This window comes from Hetaerina americana, unplaced genomic scaffold (genome assembly GCF_022747635.1).
Source record: "Hetaerina americana unplaced genomic scaffold, ioHetAmer1.1.p SCAF_19, whole genome shotgun sequence".
Taxonomy (NCBI): Eukaryota; Metazoa; Arthropoda; class Insecta; order Odonata; family Calopterygidae; genus Hetaerina; species Hetaerina americana.
Window position 1 is genome coordinate 3,560,991 of NW_027286752.1, and position 19,781 is coordinate 3,580,771.

Consider the following 19,781-nt stretch of genomic DNA (forward strand, 5'->3'; position numbering starts at 1 on the left):
AAGTTTTTCTGTACAAATAATTTATTTACAAACAATTCTATTTCCATGAGGGAAATATCATTCAATAGCTGAGGCATATGTATAACATTCATTCTTGATCTAATTTGACAATCATTAATAATTAAAGAGATACTTCCTCAATCATTTTTGTGACTTACCTGCAACATGTTATTAAACTCTTACCCTTCACTCTAGACAACAGGGTAGGCTAGGCAGAACAAGGAAGTGAATTTATCAAGCATCCAAATTCCTACATATACATTCTTGTACACCTTATTTAGCGTACAAGTTTGCCAATTTGCTTTTAAACATTTTTGAAATACATTATGAAATAATTGATAACAATTTCGGTAACTGATTAGTTAAATCAGGAGTAATCAAACCAAAGGAAGATTTTTGCCACATGAAATAACATTATTACATAGTGTGCCTCATGATAATAAAATAACCTGTCACCATATCTTATCACTTAAAATCCAAGCAAAATTTTTGCAGTAAATTATAATGAAATTAATCAAAGGTATAAATTGTGCTATGTGTTTGCGCGTCTCAGGTGAAGCATAGGGATGATGAACATCACAAACCAAGCCATTGAGCATGAAAATAAAATTTCTCAAATGAATATTTACATAAAACTTCCTTATCATTTCTTCATGCAAGCTTCACACTGATTCCTGGTGAAAGATTTTAGGCATACCAATAATATCCTTGCTTCTGTGAACCCCACACTATAAAAGTACAAAACATTCGATTGGAAGAGCAAGTTCATCCACACATAAAAGTGCATAGTTTAAAATTGATGTCAATTTGTTTTTGATCAATATTTGCCATGTACTGATAAGAATGAGAGAGCAATAATGTGGATTATCACCGTAACAACCAACCATGACAGTATAAGGTGTCATTTCAGTGCTTTAAAAGTTCTTGAGATTTTTTCCATAAAAAATACAAACGGTATGCCACGAAATATTAAAACATCTCACAATGCAAAACTTTTCCAAATAGGGAGAGAGGAGAGGTGGCAGTAAAGCGCCAATGATAACTGTATGGATTTTGTAATGTGTATTTTTTTCCTGCAAGAAAAAAGGCAACATCTGTTAATCACATATTCAAGCATCATGGGTGACAGTCAAGTATATTTCATGTAGTGTTGCAGTCATACCTGGCACCTTATTCATTCTGCTCATCTTCCACAGCCTCTGCTCTCGAGTCTGATGCAACTTCAGCCTTTGGTTGCCCAAGAAGTGTAATAAGAAATATTTATTATGTAAAAACTAATAATATCAGTGTATAATGCAACATATATAACAAAATTGTGCTTTTCCATGGGAGAAGTATTAAATATGAACTCCATTTCATCATTTAAAATTTAAATTTGAGAGGAAATGATAACAAAGAGAAGTAGTGGCCTACGAAATGAACCTTAATGATTTGTGTAGTAACAATTTTTATAGGTGTGACTTAAGTTACCAGGATAACTCATTATTCTCATAAATGAGATAAATTCCACCTATAATGGGGTGAATTATATCGTAGCCACTGTATTTATTCAAAACTTACAATGCATTTCGGTATTTAAAAACTTCCATGTACATTTATTACTAACAGGCACACCTTGTCTCCAGCAGTCTGATAGTTTGAGGTACTGATCATTTTCGAATTCCACACCTAGCCTATTGTAAAGGCTCAATTTCATAAAGTCAAAAAAATTAACAGTTTCTTTTCAAGCTGAAATCTTGCATATGCACACATAGTTAATTGCTACATACCATAGAATGGTTATTGAATTAAAAAATCCGAAAATATGTGTATAAAAGATTCATAATGTACTTTGTAAATCCTTTGCTCACGGATCTAACCAGCTTCACTCGTGCTTCACACATTATAATTACTCCTCATATTATACAACTACAACATAGGTAGGGCAATTTTATCCACCTACTGCATTTATAATATTAACAACACGGTAATGCCCTATATTCCGGTAAATGGGATATGCTTTCCATACATATTTTTCATTTTACTTAAAGGCTAGTATAAAATAGTATCTAACTTCAATATACTAAACCTTAAAAATTCATGTGTATAATAAATGAATTGTTTATAACCAGAAGCTTCTGGACTCAATAACAACAATAATACTATAACAAAACAAAATAAATTACATTTCACTGGGAAATCTCTCCATGTGTTACTTAGAACAATTTCAGCATAAAGCATCATAAACTTTCATTCTACCTTAATCACACCTATTGGACCTACATGGCTTTAATTTCAGCTTTACTTTTTTTAACATAAAAACAAATCTATCACTGGGAGAGGCAAGATCTGCCTGTTAAGTGAAAATATTTGAGGTTACAATGTTTTATAAATATGACATTCCACAATTGTGTTAGGGAAATGTTGAGAAGACCATTTCAATCAGCCAAAGGTTAGACATAGAACTTAAAAATTTCATCAATTCGACAAGCTTCAGCATGAGCATGCAATACAAATATATTTGTTTGGGGTAGGGAAGTTTATCCTTAATACAATAAAATTACATATCACTGAATTACCAGCATTAAAGCAACAAACCATTATCAAGCCAACTGCATCCACCAATTAACATCACTTGTAATCAAAATAGCCTTCACACTTCTGCTTCCATCTTTTAAAAAATTAAATAAATATTCAGCATCAACGTGGAAGAAATGCATAATCAAAAAACTTGATGACAATTATTATACAATGATGACTATTGGCCTGTCATTTAATGTTCCAGCACCTTGAAGAGGGTAAGTTGTTCTATCATTATGAAAGCACATTTGAATCGAAAAAGGCATTCAAATTAACTAGTTTTTTTCCAATTGTGTACGCCGTATTTTAAGGCTGGGAAAGAAATTTGATAGAAAGTTGATATAGATGACACCAGATGAAAGAAATCACAAGAAATAGAGGGAAAATGACAAAGAAAAAGAAGGATAACAACATAATTTGAAAATCCACCACTCTTGATATTACAGAAAATCTCCCCTATTGTTTGTTCGTTTAATCAGAATCCTTATATACACCTTATTAACATGCTAATTTTTCCCAGTATCACTAGGCTAATGTTAACCTTCAAACACACTGTCAAACGACAAAGAACCCTTGTAAGATGCAGTTTTACAAGACTTAAATATTTCAATACTCATTTCAGTACGTCCATCAACTGAAGTCAACCCAGCCAATTTATCGTAGTCCAACCATACTTTATATGTACTTATGTTCATGTTTCAATTTTATTTCTGTGAGAGGCTTAATTTCATAGAAGTGTGAGCAGTGGAAATCATCAGTTGTTAGCTTTTTAATTTAAGGTCAGCTTTATCATGCACTCTTCCAAAGAAATAAAAAAGAAAGGCGCTAAGACCAGCATTAAAAAGTATATAAGCCATTTAAAGATTTGAGCAACTATAAGCTTTATTCAGCAAATGCCAGAACAACAGAAAAGAATTGTTGACAGCAAACAAATAAGCAAAAGCAGAAATGAAAAACAGCCAATAGAGAAGAAAAACAAAATGCAGTAAAATGCTTGTTACTTTGATTAATATTAGTCACGTAGCTGGCAAAGTAAAACATCAAAACATTATTAAACATATCACTGTGAATAAAAAATCTCACTATCTATAAAAAAATTCTATATCGTACGACTATCTTATATAAAAATTCAACATTTCATATAAAAAATTGATGATATCATCAAAAAGAATCATTTTAGTAAAAACAAAATGCACTGAGTGAGAGAGTTAAAAATAGTAACTGACAATGAAATATTCATAGTTTTCTTCAATCAGATTCTTTACCTCATCTTGGTTACTTGTTGCTTCTAACTCCTTAATTTTATCAAGAGTTTCATTTTCAGTTACCTTGTCTTCTTCCTCTTCCACTTTTTCATCTGGCTTTGATTCGGGGCTGAAAGAAACAAATCACTCATTAAAAACCTTTATAATTCACAAAAATATTTTAAATGATATTCATACATATATTTAAAAAAAAGGGGTATTTTCTATGCTATTCAGTGACCATGGGACGAACAACCACTTTGACTAACAACCACTTGGAAACAAAAGACTGTATGAAGGGTACACCACGTAAATTTACCTGGATAGAAATGGTTATCACTGTCAGTGCCAGATTAGTATTCATATTGTTCTCTACCTTCCAATTCTTAGCATATGAAAAACTTGCAATGCAAGTGAAGCGAGAATGACACTATAATATTTACAATTGAAGAACCTAGCCCCACTTGACAATACGAAGGGAAGAAAAAACTCGATGGAACGAATTTAGCATGCTTAATAATTGCCTAAAATTAGTCAAATGTTTCACCAGCACTGAAAGCCAAAGACTATTTTTTTCTTCAAGAATGAAAATGCTAAAATTTTTTATCATGATGCATACAATATATTAAACAGAGGCATGGTTATGAAAAATCATCCCATGAATTTAAACATATAGTAACGTAACTAAACTTCTTCATGATGCAAATGAAACTGAACATGGAGAATTTTCCTGAACTGTCAGGAATATATCGTATTCCACAAAAAAATAACTCAAGAATTCTGGCTCAACTCTAGACATGAATAAAATCACAGGAAATTTTCATGTGGAAATGAAACCTGAAAAAAAGAAATAACTAAATGAATAAAATAAATAGAAAGGGGCTTTACCAACGGGAAAATGAAGAATAGTGCATATTATCAAAAAAAGAATATTTTGTTGCCCAAAAATAAGAAGTGTGCTAATAAGGGATATGAAAAAAATATACATTTTTTTGACAATTTGAAAACATGATTGCAGACCAATTACTATAAAGGAATGATTTCTTAAAAACATTGATCCTAAAAGAATTTAAAAAACGCTACGTGAACACTAACTAACAAATTAAAAAATTAGAAAGAACCCCATTCTTTCTAAATTGCCAAAAAGTCTCAGGATGGGAACTGAAATTGCTGAATATCATGACTAATGGATTACATGAATTCTAAACTCAAGTTACTATTGATACAGAATATATTTACCACCATTCACTTCACATACACAAGATTAAAATTCAATAGAGGATCACTTTTCTTTTCAGTCTCACTATTAAAAAGAAAATTCAAAAATGACGTTAGAAAAATAGAAGCAGCCAAAGTGATTAGGGACTTGATAACCTCATTCTAAAAATGATACACCCAGAGTATGTTCAGCCATTGTCATCCTGTCTAATTGCCCACGGAACATGGTACTTGTCCTCCATATGGTATGGAAGTTGTACAACTACCGCTCAAAATGAATGTCAAAAGATGACCTAAATAACTAATAAATCTTTTTCTACTTTGCATACACCTAACCTCCCATAGGTTAGGTGCATGCAAACTGCACTGATATCATGAATCGGATTTTGTTTTGACCATGTGCTGTCCAATCTTTAAGTGAACCTCAACTATTTCACTTCATCTCTATGATTAAACCATTACAAGTCAATGGGAGTCAGGGGATTGGGATTTTGCTCATCAGAAAAATAATATTGCACATTCAACAGTCAGCTGCATATACCACATACGGCAAGCATAAAAATTGTTGAGATTGAAAGAACCCCACAGTGTTTTAATAACCATCTTACTGGATGACCACACAGCCAGAAAGTAACAAAGCCACTGATTATTTCAGAGAGTCAGATGATACGTAAAGCAGAATGTATCAGAAGAAGTAGGCTACGTTACAGAGGAATAATTGTGATCAAGAAATCGTGGTCTTTAAGGTAATTTGAAAGAATGAAAGATACTATGTATCATGAAATGCACTGAGAACTTTCCCACCCAAAGTTGATTAATGTTTCAGCAGTTCAATGCAGACATCTCTTGTACTCACAGACTAACTGGATTGTTTATAAACTAATTGTCAAGAATTTGATCAAAACTGCAAAAAAATATGAATGCTAATTAACACTTTTGCAGATTATTTTGTGAAATAATATTTAATTTAAAAAACTGCAAGAGAATTTAAAAGTTCATGGCAATGTCAAAATTATGACTTTTCAAAAAAACCAAATACAGTGACAATTGTGACTAACGATCAACGATATTTCGAATCCATGCATCATGCTGTTAAAACTACTAAGAATAATTGAAATGAAAACATCCGGATTCACATGAGTTTTCATCCTGAAGCTAACAAATACTTAGCTGTTAGGAAACAATGAGAATATCCGTAAGGAAATGCATTCATATTAGTTTAACTTATCAATAACTTCATAGAGCTTAAATCCTACAGCCTAACACTTTCTCTCAGGCATGTACTTTGCTAAAATGTACAATAATTACAATCTATTCTAATTCCCACATTTTTCAGAATGTACTGTGTGTGACAAATTTATTGATAGTAAGATTTTATACTTTATAAGATATCCATTTTAAGCATGTGCGCATACATTCACCACAAGAGGTGAGGGTGATTTGAGGGTGGACAGTGAAACAAGAAGAGAGGATATAAATCAAAGTTACGGACAATTTTTCAGGAGTAAAGAAAGACTTCTGGATATTTGTAGATAGAATGACCATGCCCATTTAATAGTGATGATGAGATTTGGGAGAGAGGACAGAAAATAAGGAGGGGGATAAGATATCTAGATTTTGGCAAACATGCTTTTTATCAATCCCCATTCACTGTTGAGTGTGTGTGGCCATCCTTTATTTGAAAGACAAGGTAAGCACAAAAAAATTTGCCATAAATTTTTTCGAATTTTCAAAATGTGTGCTGGCTTTTCAGACACTTGTCCCATTAAGCCAACTACCACATTAACAAAACAACTCTGCTGACACTTATAATATTTACCGCTTTGTTATTCTTAAGCCATTTCTTGAGCTTGTCTCACAGTACTATCCCAAGACATTTTATTTATCCCCAAATGTTTGCTTCCCGCATGAGTAATGACGGAACAGTGCAGCCAAGCATTTCTTTGATTCCTATTTCTTTTACCGAGGAGCGTGCTTTCTTTGTTCTGAATTTTCTCCCAAGCACTTGGAATCTGATTGGGTACTTTTTTTGTGAATCCCCTCCAGCATTTTACATGCTACCGGTATAAATTAGGTTTGACACACTATAGTTAGGGTTTTTGTTAGAGCTTGCCCCACTGAAGATGGCCCAAGGTAAACACAACCTGGCCACAAACAGAAGTTTATTCTCAACAAGAATTCCTAATTCGCAAAACATATTCCTAACATTTGTAAAAAAAACCTGCTCTTTTCACCACCTTTCATGATAATTCCAATCTTTTCGGATACTCTGAACAGAATGGCCACCCTGATCAGTATGACTCTACTTTTGATGCCAGAAATTCAATGTGGCAGTTTGTGCCAATGAACTATGAGCTGTGACAATATCCAAAAAATATTTATCACAAATATAACACCTCTGAAAGAATATACCATTTTATTTATGGTTTTCATGCATGTAACTCTATGATGTACATTGGATGTTTATGTGGAAGTAATGGAACATATAGATATATTCAATAAAACGGTGGATTGAAATAGGTTTACACTCTATGATGAAGTTATCCACATAATGAAGGCATACACTAGATTTTCCTCCTTAAGGAGAATCAGTCTTTCAAAAAACTAGTATATTCTTTAATTTCTTTGGGAGTAAATGATAAAATTTAGCTGTAATTATACAGCATATATGGCAACCAAAAAAGCAATCGGCAGCACTTATGATAACATAAAAATATATACCAATGATCTAATTCTTGATCAAATGATTGAATCCTTACCTAGGTTCTTCCACTGCTGGTTCCTTCTCAGCTGAAGCCTAAAAAATGTCAAGGCCTTGTATTACAAGAAATATCAAAACATTTACTTTTTTGTGATTTGAATAGTAGCGTCAACTTGAAAATTTCATCTGAAAAAGTCACAACTGGGCATTCTAGGGGAAATGAGATTTCAGTAAGTTAAAGAGTTCATGTCAAGCATCTTTATTGGCACAAATAATGCTCCCCTCTAATGAACACTTAAAGACAATCAAGAATATATTTCTTAAGTTCTCTAAGTGTCATTTAAGATTGGCAATTTGGCATTGTAATCTCTTTATCATAAATGACTGCAATGAAACAAAGATTCTAAATAAATCAAGGTCTAAGGCATGCCATAGTAAGAAATGAGAGGAATTTAGAACACCTGAAACAATGCACAAAGGTCTGCCTCAAATATTTATGCTGTTAAAATAATTCAAAATTAATTAGGTTCAAACAAATGATATTAATTTTAAAAAAATAGATAATTTTCCTCACCTCCCTACTGGATGACATGTGACCATTCACCTGCCCACTCTCACTGTTTTCCTTGATTTCTACAGGCTTCTTGTCATTGATGGTAACTTTTAGGAACTTATCTAATTCATCTATTTCATTGGCCAAATCAAACTCCTCATAATCCTGCAACAAAAAGTAGTCCATTAAAATTTGATTCTGTTCTCCATCCTGTTCACTGGGTACATAGAACCACAGGATGAGGACACACACAAAACTAGAGTCACAAGCATTGTTGTCCAGAGGGCTGCAATGGGCCACTAGCAATAGTTTTTCAGTTACCAACTTTTCAATCAAATTAAAAGAAACATTCCAAAATAAAGATTAATTTACAAATCAGATATTACCACATCAAGTCAATACATAACATCCACATGCCAAACTAAGCCACATCCAAAACAAGAATAGATATAGCACATTAAAAAATAGTTTTACAAGACAGACTGTTTTCTCCTTAATGCCTTCCCGTACATGTCACTTACATCATCCATGTGCTTGAAAAAAATTTTTGTTTTATCACAGCAGGATGCAGATCTAACCTCAGAAGATATAATATCTATAGTTCAATTATTGTGGGGACTGCTACGGGTGCTAAACAATTAGGTATAGAGTGTAGTACATATTGCTAGGAATAGTTTAAGGGAATAAACATGTGAGATTTCGAACAAGATACATTTATTTTCCTAGAAACAAAGGCTGTTGAAATTCCATGGGAGAAAGACTACTAGAATTCTATAATGAGAAAATAATGGTAGTGGAGAAAACCCATCTTTGAACAATATTGCATATACAATTAGGAAGATAAATGGAAGATACCAATGGACAGGACAAGATACCAAATCGACCACATCATCATTGCCAAAACTAAGTACAATGACCTAGATAAGCATGTAAATCCTGGCACAGATATAAACGGTAATCATAATCAGATAGTCACAGACAGCTGACTGCCGTTCAAGTTGATGGAGTAACACAGAATTTAAGATCAAGAACACAAAGACACCAGAAGACAAACAAGCAAGAGGAAAGTTTACCATGACCATCAACAGAAAAATTCAAGGAATAAATGACACTAGCTTAAAGGAAATAAAGAATACAAAAATCGACGTAGCAGATGAGCAACTTGTTAAGAGGCAAAATCTAGGTTTCCATGGATAACATTCCAAATAAGAAAATACAAGCAATGACACTGATGAAACCTTTCATAAAAAGATGCAGAATATGAGATTGCAAGAAGGCTGAGGAAGAGTATTTAACCTGCAACAAGAAAATTAATCACTGCACACAGAAGGAAAACAGCAAAACTACTCATTAACTCAAAAAATGAAATCCCATAATGTCCAAGATGCTAATGGAAAGATACTGATAAAATAAAACATATAACAGGAAAGAGAGAAGATGATAACATTGAGAAGAATGGAAAGGATGAACACAATGAAAAAATTTACTGAGGGCCCAAACAACTTGAAGGTGTTCAATTGTTTCCAGCTCAACTTTGTGGAAATTCATGTTAATTAAATGAATAGTACAAAGTATCTTTCCACTGTCCTTTATTTACGTACAACTAGTTTCAACCCTCAAGCGTCACCATCAGGTGACTGCAACTTGATTAATTTGTACCTGATGATGACGCTTGAGCGTTGAAACTAGTTGTACGTCAATTAAGGACAGTGGAAAGATACATTGTATTATTTATTTAATTAACTTGAAGGTGCCTTAATTAAAGAAGATATCATGACAGAAGACAAACAGAAACAAGGCCTGGGATTACTGAGAAGCAAATTTGACAGAACCATGAAAAATCTGACAAACATAAAAATACAAGGAGTGGACAAAATTAATGGAGAAATTATCAAGATACTTGGGACCAAAGCAAAGGATACCTCTTTGAAAAGATCACTGATTGTTAAGACAGTGGAAAACAACTAGAGGACTTTGAAAAAAGTGTGATGATTTTAATATCAAAGAAACCAAGAACAGGTAAAAACAAAGAACTAGAAGTCTCACACATCAAAAATAATAACTCATATTTAGCTTAAGAAAAAAAGGAAAAGATAAAAAGCCTCATAGAAAACCATTTCAGATTGAGGAAAAACAAAGGAGCAAGAGAAATACTCAGCGTGAGGGTACTAACTGAACAAATAACACACATCAAAGTCATATTTGGCATTCATGGAGTTCAAGGCCTTCGAAAATTTCAAGTTAAAAAGTCAAGATATTAGAATTGCTTGAAAAATTGCTTGAAATGGACTAAAATAACTCAATAATAATCCTTCACCTCAACAATATTGAGGTAACTACCATGAAAATGAAAAACGGTAGGAAAATAGAAGCTTAAAGAAACATAGGAATTAGACAATAATGCAAACTTTAGCCAGCATTATTCCATGTATATCTAGAAGTAATACAAGAAGCACAAGAATTTGGCAGCAAAGAATTGAAGGTGAATGGAAAAGAAATTAATACCCTCTCGTTTGCATAAACTACAATAGGTGCAAACATGCAAGCGAACCTGTACGCAACCATGAATGCTACGGACCAAATACTTCAGGGATAAAATACGAGTATCAACAAGAATAAAACGACAATCCTTGTGTGTGCGACAGAGAAGCTGAAGACATGTCGCAACTAGAGGAGTAAAACTAGAGCAACTGTAATCTTTCATCAACCTAGAAAGAGGTGCGACTTGAGATGGAGAATGTTTACGACCAACATCAAGTATAAAACAGCTCAAGCTAAGAAGGCATTCATGAAGAAGAAGCAACCACTATGTTTAAAAAACATTAAGTTGCAGAGAAGGAACTCTATGAATCAGAGACATGAAACATTGGTAAAGTGGACCAGGGACAAACAGATTCTATTTGAAACACGGTGCTGGAAGACAATACTGAGGATTCAATGGAAAGGCAAAGTGAGGAACAAAAAAGTACATAAAAGAAAGAGCCAAATAGGAAAGGGACCACATGGAGAAAACTCTCTTCGGGAAAGAAGAACTTTATTGATTAGACACACACCTTAGGGCTAATGGACTAAGTAGAAACATAATAGAAAGGAAGACCCCATGAGAATTTTAAGAGACGAGTATATGTGACAAATGAAGGAAGATGTACAACAGAAAGGCTACCATGGGGTAAAGGAATTAATGCTGAATAGAGAAGAATATAGGGCTACTGTAAGCCAATCTCAGGACAGAATCACGGATGATGATTACTAAGGGATTACGAGTTCAATGGTGTGTGCAAATAGTAGTGCCAGGGTCTATCGGATATCAACTCTAACCCAGGAGACTACTGATAATAATTTAACAAGAAAATTTTGACATGCATGGCAGCAATGAAGTTGGGCCTTTCTTTCTCCATCTCCTTTCCCATCCAAACAGGGAAGGCAAAAATGCAGGTGCGCTCGCTGTAAGTGGGCGAATTTGAATAAATTTTACCTCCTTGCTGCTGGCATTAAGTTGTCAGTGACATTTTGCATTCTATGTGCAAATGCATCATAGTTTGCATCCACGTGCCAAAATAGAGCATGAAAAATTTTGTGTCTGAAAAATATTGTATGCTGAGTGGTTCGTAAGTAGAGGTTCCAACATCGGAATACTTAGAAAGATTTTCATTCAAAACAAACAAGCACATGGGAATGTGAAAGATATATCTTATAGTTTGTTCACGTTTTTGATTGAAAGATATTAGAAACTTGGAATATGGAGACAAAACTGATTATGTTCTGAAGAGAATAAATTTCTCGCAGAATATAGGACTTGGCTGTTAAAGAAAGACTTCTGCGGATTCCTTCCATATAACCAGACAAATACAATAAGTTCAGCAAAGAGGCTGAGATGAAGGAATATCAAATTAAAGCATTGCCAGCCAACAAGCCCGTTGATACGATCAGCAAGGAGACTTGCATCCAACAAGAATACGAGGACCGAAAATTCTGTTGAGCACCAAGCTAAAGTTACATTAAGGCATAAAAAAGTAGGATTCCCAACATTTCATAAAACTTGCCACAGTTGTAAATAGCCAAATCATTTTGCCTTCCAATGTAAATTTAAAAAAATGCAGTTTAATAATTAGAAGATAAAATAATTCAATAGTTGTGTTTATAATTATTATTACTTAATTGCCAGTAATTTGATCACTGTTAATGGTGAATAGGAAACAGTTAACGGATACTCATGCACAGGAGAATGTTTTGCCTGATAAGGCATTGTAATAAAAAAATGATGCACTGACATGGGTATATACAACCACTTAATAAATATTACAGAAATAGAATTATTCCGTGATCATAAAATTAACCACTTTGAATAATCGATATACAAAGTATGCTGCCATACAAAATTAAGGCTGTGTATTTTAGAATTGATGCACGAGTGTCATATGTGCTTCATGCCACGTCTTTCGTTGATTTAAACTAGAATATTCACCCAACATGATAAGTGACAGCATACGCATTCGTCTGACCAAATGCCCGCGAACGTCGTAGCCTCATATGCCACGATGGTATACATGGAGTCAATTAGACGAGAGAGTCGGCCAAATTTAGGAGAAATAGGAATACGCCAAAAAAAATCTTGGAAAAACTCATCGCCAACACATAATGGTAATTCCGAGGCAGTTTTTCCGCGATAGAGTTGCTTGACGCGCTTGAACCTAAGAAATCGTGCAAAACAAGAGACAAATATCGATCCCCAAAACGATCAAATTATGCTCGGTCTTTACCGACTCTCTTTCGTAGACTTAAAATTTCAATTAAAAGTTTAAAAATAACGAGAAACATGCTTCGACTACAATTATAAAGCCACCGCCAACTCGCCGCGACGGCTGGAGTTGACAAACAATACAAACAAACAGCTAAGGTCGCCTAAGGAAAATAGAAAGTCACTGGACACATGCCAAGCGTGGGAAACCCTATACTCTTACCGAGATAAAAGGTGGAAAAAGGAATATATTCCGTACCAATTGATTCTACTGTAATTATAATCTAGTTCCTACGATACGGCTTGACGAGATTATACGAAAATAGTTCCACAGTAATCGCTAAAATAAGATGCCTTCATGGTCAAGGAAACCAGCAAGATGAATACAATGAATTCGTGGAATACTAAGATTTTTTGTGCCACCGCCTCAAAAATTTTAACATCACTAGACGGCTCGTTTGAATATATATGATGTCTAAAAATATAATTCTTTACATATAAATCAGCACTTGAGTATACCACACTCTCGACATTTCCACTCGCCAAAGTTTTTAAAGCTAACGAAATTTTAAAATAAAAACAAGACCAGCCCGGGTTGCTGCCCTGTCGTTCAGAAATTAACACCGGGCGCAAGCTGGACGTTCGGAAATATCGCATGTGCGCTCCAATCAAATCTCAGCTCACTCTCGATCTTGGCTGCAAAACAGCCCTAAGCAATGAAATAGATATGACTCGCACGGATGAAAACCAAAATTTAATGGGAATGAAGAGTTTCACAGAAAAAGGCGTCTCATTTAAGTTACCACCCAATTGATTAGCTTAAAAAAATAAGCTACCATTGCAGAAATTATAAGACGCGAATTCAACAAGAGCGCGCGGGAACAGAGGAAACAAGGCGCAGACTAAGGTGTGCGGTGCACTGAAATGGTGGGAAAGATAAACATGCAAGGAAGAGAAGAGACTCACGATGAGAAAAAGAGATAGCAGAACAATTGCATATAGGGTTTCGTAGTCGAAGTGAACTTATCAATCAGAAAACGCAGCCGTAGAAGTTAATGGAGTCGTTCATCGGTCTGCATATGACTTGGCTTTTAATTTAATATTCGTTAAGAGACATTCTGCATGTATACATTTATTTGGTTTTTGAATGGAAATGCCACTTTAAAATACCACACAAAAATTATTTTACAAAAGAGGGTGATGTAATAAATGGGTCCCAACGCCAATGGATACTTATTGAAATACGCTGGCAGATTACAAAAGACACGGCAATTAACTAAATGGACTTGATTAAGTATGAACTCACTTGGTTCTGAATATTATACCCCCAAAATAATACGATCATAAGTATGAAACCACGACTGGCAGATCTTTCATCAATCACAAAATACTGCCAATTATCACAACCTTCACAAAGATTGCAGGATATACTCGTAAATCAATGGTACTGCACTGCCCTCAATGCCGCAGTGCGGGAAGTATATGAAAAAGAAAACCGTGCATCCACAAAATAACGCATTCTGTTGCAAACACTTCACGACTTCGCTGGCTTGGCAGATAAATTAAAAATGGACCATTATTTATAAACAAACTAAAAACATAAAATATCAGGCAATAACACGCATTTAAATTTGGCAGAATATATAATCAGAGAGAAGTAGGATTTAAATTAAAAACCCGGAGGCATTATAACTGCTAACTTCTATGCTGCAGGAAAGGGGATCATATATGACAAACATTAAAACCACAATAAGTTATACATAGTTAGGTTGGTACACATAAATTGAGAGGATTTTTTAAAGCCTCTTTTGCCACTAAGTCGCTCAATGATATCAGAATTGTTCTTTCTTGATATTATACTAGTGCTTTTTTGGACTACAAGAATTCTGCGGACAAAACTCATACATCATCAATTGCAATGTCTTGATAACAAATTTCGGCTACATCCACCCACAATGGCTCAAGTAATATGTTAAAATGAAACACCCGCATTGACAAATACAACTGCGAGGAATGATTACTTGAATAAAATCATGCCTATATTTTTTATGGAAATGAAATTTCACCACCACATGATACAATGTAAATTAATTACACAAGAAATAAATTTTTGAATATTTACGTTTAAGGCAAAACTTTCAACGTGTATGTCAACAATGAATAAATACTAGTGTCATTATGTTAATACTGTCAATGATACAAGCTAATTCAAAATGAAGGAACGCAGTACTTAGTGGTCCGCCACCCCATCTTCAAAAAAATAATACTAATAAACAAACGAGGTGAGAATTAACTGAAAAATGCAATATCGTCGACTTGCTTTAGCGCCCCGGAGGTTTACACGAACGCTTGACTATCAGACCGGATATTTCGATTTCTTTTAAAACCTGATAAGAGAATATGACGGGTAAGGTTTTTTCAAGGCCTTGGATGTAAAACTAAAACATATTTATTGTCCCCTAACATTAACGTGAGCGATATGCAGTCCGGCTATTCCCAACTGAAATTATGGCTTTTTATTGTTTTTTGGCATGCAAAACCCTATGAGTGACCATGACTCAACACTTAATACTTAAACTGTCAAATAATTAAAATAAAGTTAAAGATTACCCCACAGTACTCTTCTTCGTTGAAGATTTGAGGTGGCAATGGATACTTAGCATCCTTTGCATTACTCTTTTGTTGCATGAATTCTTTCTCTTGTTCTTTTCCAGGCTCGGTAATGTCTACAACATTGTATGAAACATGTTTGCTGTCAAGAATCATCAATACCCGCTGCTGTCGCTTCTTCACCTAAATAAAACAGAGATAAGGGACTTGAAACCTCCGCCTCGAAAGTGTAAGTTTACCAATATTACCTTTTTTTCGAATCACCAACAAATAATAAACCCAACGGAACCCGGGTGACAACATAGTGGTATCAGGGATATAAACTTATGTAAAATAAATGTTAACCTTTTGGAACTCAATCAAGGTTCAGTGATACTGGGGAACTCATTAGGTATGTAGATACTATCTTCTTTCAGCTAAATTAACATCATCAGATGAATTTACATCGATGAGTAACATTGAGTAAATGAATGACTCATACATAAGATGACGGCAGATAGTAAGACTTTCCAAATTTTATGAACGGTTTTCGAAATTTAGCATTAAATTCTTAAGATAATATACACGGCATGACCAATTAATGCTACAAACCGATATCACACCGAACGAATGCAATGATTAACTATAGAATCACAGATATTTGACCTTACTATTCAGCTATGCTAGGTCTTTAATTAATAGTGCACTCACCTCTTTGTTTCCGGATATTCCAGAAACATATACTTTGACCACCATTCTTACAACGAATGACAATGCTCACACGTCGAATACAACTATAAATAATCAGAGTCACTACCTCCCGGATTGGTTTACGGAAAATGTACTGATATTCCTGGGAGAGTGGGTTTGGCCCGTTCGATATTCGAGTGTTGAGTATCTGTTTCCGGTCGATAGATTCGACTGAGTGGATTTCCGTTTCCTCAATATGAGTGTTGTAAACCCCGTAGCCGGAACGCCACTATACTCGCTGTGTATTCTTGCCAACGCTGTCGAAATAGTTCTCGTACATTCCGGTCGGGGAGCTAGTACGCAATGTTACGTGCTGCTACTTAACGGGAAAAGAAAGAAGTAGAGGAAGGGCGTATATTTAGTATCCTTAAAGTTGTGCAATTTTCCATTCACGGAACCGTGACCGTGACTAGGTAGCAAGGGCACACACATACAATAAATATAGGGTAGGGTCTTATGGATAGATACATGCTTACTTTTTGACTACTTCTGTCGGAATTCTTAAATATTTCCTATGAAAAACCATCATCAATGACTCTTGCAATATAGATAAAAATTCACTCGGTTTTAGTCTTATTTATTACATACACTTTTAATGCAGTGCCTAAACATACTCATCTTTGGATAAGACCATTAATAATTAGAAGATCTGATTCCTTAAACTGACATATGTGGCTAGTTGGTGATTATTTACGTAATCGCTTTTTTATTCATCAGACCAAAAAATTAATTTTAGCAGAGGTGTAAATTTATATGCCTCAAAAAATATTTTTGCCATATCTATTATAGTACTTAATTGGTAATGCGTCTTAGAAAATTTTGGAAAGCCTTTGGGGCAGTTTGCGATTGTTTGGCGACGTGCCTTACGTATGGTTGCCAATCCCCGATATTGCGGCTCCAGCTAAGTGAATTGCCAGGCGGATACGACATCCAGAAACGCTTCCAGAGTAAAAAGAATAGTTATCAAACGAAAGTGTACAAATCGCAGCATTCCACTTTCGCCCAATCTACTCTTTTCTCCTTAGTTCAGCTTAATTTTCAAATACTCTCCAATTTTAATCAAGTGTAGATGTATCAGAGGACTTGGTTATTCAGAGGGCAGAGCGCTGGGCTACCATCCGGAGAGCCCGGATTCGATTCCGGTTGATGCCTATGAGCACCCTCAGTTACGCCCAAGCTGTTTGATTTTCAATTATCAGATTTTCCTGGGAAATCACAGGAAGGACAGGGAAAGGAACTAATCCCGTTATCCCAATGCGTGTATTTCACTTTCGTCGAAAATGGAATTAGAATGGATTTTTGGAGTCATAAGTCAAAATATGGATTTAAAACATTTTTGGACAGAATTTGTTTGCTTATTTCTTCTAGGAAAACTGTAGGATAAGATCCAACCCCCTGGACTACAAAGTCCTCTATGGGCATCCTCAGCTTCGCTCAAGTTGTGATGTTTCGGATACCAGGTCACCCTGGGAAACCTTAAGCGGCAAAGGGAAAGAATCTGGTCCCCCTCTCCACTCTTATGTATGAATTTCACACGTCTTTGGGTTTAGTATTGGGTGAATGCTACCGACACCTGCCAAGCCGATCTCCGGGCTGATTACTGCGGTCATTGATCAACTGGCCTTCCTCTTGTTGACTTTAATGCGGCATCGTCTACGCAGGAATGTCCACTAACTCCTAATGACTTCCTCAAGAATTATTTTTTGACTTTTCTAAAGAATCACTTTGGTCTTCCCTTACTGTTACATTTATTCTCTTGATAAACCCATCATACATGCTCAAAATAAAGTAATACTACAGTTGTGCCTTAAGAAATAGTGTTAATAAAAACAAGTATTTCATAGGGTCAAAGGATATACGTACTGTAAAATATAGGTACTTAATCATGTAATATTTAAAATCAATAAAATTCTATCGCTCATTCCTCCAGAATTCTTCGTATATTTTCATCGGATCTCCGGCTGTTGTATGTATTGCAAATTTACCATTTTCATCCTCGTCCCGTGTCCCTAACTTTGATTCTCTAATGCCATCGGTAATGACTGTAATTCCTTTGATGACTGGCTAAATTTATCCTGGGCATCCGCCAATGTAACTTAATCAGTTCTCCTCCTATTTTCATTCCTACCTTCAGCCCTTCACATGCGTGACTTAACAATGCCTTCGCGTTTGCATTGAAAAATACGGGCGATAATAGAAAACCCTGTCTTACTCCTATGCCAGTCTCTGCCCATTCTGATTTACCATCGATAGTCCTAACTATTCAGTCTAGTGCAGGTTTTGAAAAAGGCCGCCTGAAACTCCTGCCCGTATTTACGTGCTCTGACGTGCGTCTTCTCAGACTCCGCGAAGCAAGGAAATGTGTCTTAGTTATATTTTGTATTTATTTATTGTTAATGCTATATGTTCTCATTACGATCTTGACCACTCCTGTTTCCCTCAATTGTCCCAACCAAACTATAAGTGGTCACTTCTCCATCTTTTCGTTGATCCTTATTACTCACTGCGCGCGGAATCAGGCTGAATTCTCCATACGATTCGTATTTCTCGCATACAGACTTTTCCTTTTCTGGGATAAGGATTTCCCTTTACTTAATAAAACCTGCTCAAAATCCTCCCTCGTAAATGCCGAGGATATTGCCCATAAAAACGCTTTCTTCAATATTTTCCTAAGATCTTGGATAGAACTGCAGTAATGTTACGACCAGGTTTCCGAGCCACACCAAATCACGCTCCATATTGAAGTTCACCAGGATATTAAGGTACAGAGGGAATAATTCAGACCCCAAAATTATATAAAAATTGATAAACCAAATCTAATGTTTTTCAGACGGGCTAGCAGGCTGTTGAAGACCCCAAATTTAGATGATTTTTATCATCTTCAAGTATTTATTTAACATTTGTGTTGGTGGACCTTCAGGAGGGAAGCGTTTCTCAGAGGAACCGAATGCAACCATCTCCGATTCAGAGCACGGTCATGTCAGATATGTTTTATATGTTGAAAAGTCATAACCTGGTATTGCACTACAGATACAAAATATTGCCCCAACAACTAAACTACGCTGAAACCCAATTGAGAGGCAGAAGGTTTTTCAGAAGGGGTGAAAAGGGCGCATATCATGAGGATCGGTGCGTCATTGACGAAGCTATGGGCTGATGAAAACTTCAGCGAATCCACCACGGTCCTGCGAAATGGAAGAAAAAGGAAAATGCCACATTCTTCTCCCTAGAAGCTGTGGCCTTTCATTCACAAATATAACGTAATGAATTTTCTTCCCGGAAAATATTCTGAAACTCAAGTACCCAAGTATTAGATCGTTAGGGTATTGCAAATGGGAGGGGACGTCAGCGAAAGTCGATTGATGTAGGTAGGGGGATGGAGCATGAGACATAATTATTAGAAGTAAGTGTGGGAAGTGGAAAGCTAGA

General features: G+C 35.2%; 1 protein-coding gene across 2 annotated transcripts; it reads right to left on the reverse strand.

Annotated features, from left to right (window-relative positions):
* Positions 1-3: 3 nt before the first annotated feature.
* On the reverse strand, positions 4-16,561 carry Sh3beta (SH3 domain binding glutamate rich protein Sh3beta). Of its 2 annotated transcripts, none has more exons than XM_071584488.1 (7): positions 16,314-16,561; positions 15,624-15,806; positions 8,297-8,440; positions 7,781-7,818; positions 3,825-3,933; positions 1,163-1,227; positions 4-1,073 (listed from the first exon to the last, which is right to left on the reverse strand). In XM_071584488.1, exons 1-6 carry the CDS (start codon positions 16,356-16,358, stop codon positions 1,171-1,173), a joined length of 576 nt encoding a protein of 191 aa, XP_071440589.1. In that variant the 5' UTR covers positions 16,359-16,561; the 3' UTR covers positions 4-1,073; positions 1,163-1,170. The 2 variants fall into 2 exon arrangements, with proteins under 2 accessions (XP_071440589.1, XP_071440590.1); XM_071584489.1 differs by having other exon boundaries at positions 3,888-3,933; positions 16,314-16,560.
* Between the last annotated feature and the right edge of the window lie 3,220 nt (positions 16,562-19,781).

Coding starts and splice junctions, on each gene's coding strand:
- Sh3beta (XM_071584488.1), bottom strand. CDS start 16,358: ATGGTGGTCAAAGTATATGTTTCTGGAATATCCGGAAACAAAGAG. Junction 15,807..16,313: donor GAATATCCGGAAACAAAGAG/GTGAGTGCACTA, acceptor TGTTTTATTTAG/GTGAAGAAGCGACAGCAGCG. Junction 7,819..8,296: donor ACATGTCATCCAGTAGGGAG/GTGAGGAAAATT, acceptor GACATTTTTTAG/GCTTCAGCTGAGAAGGAACC.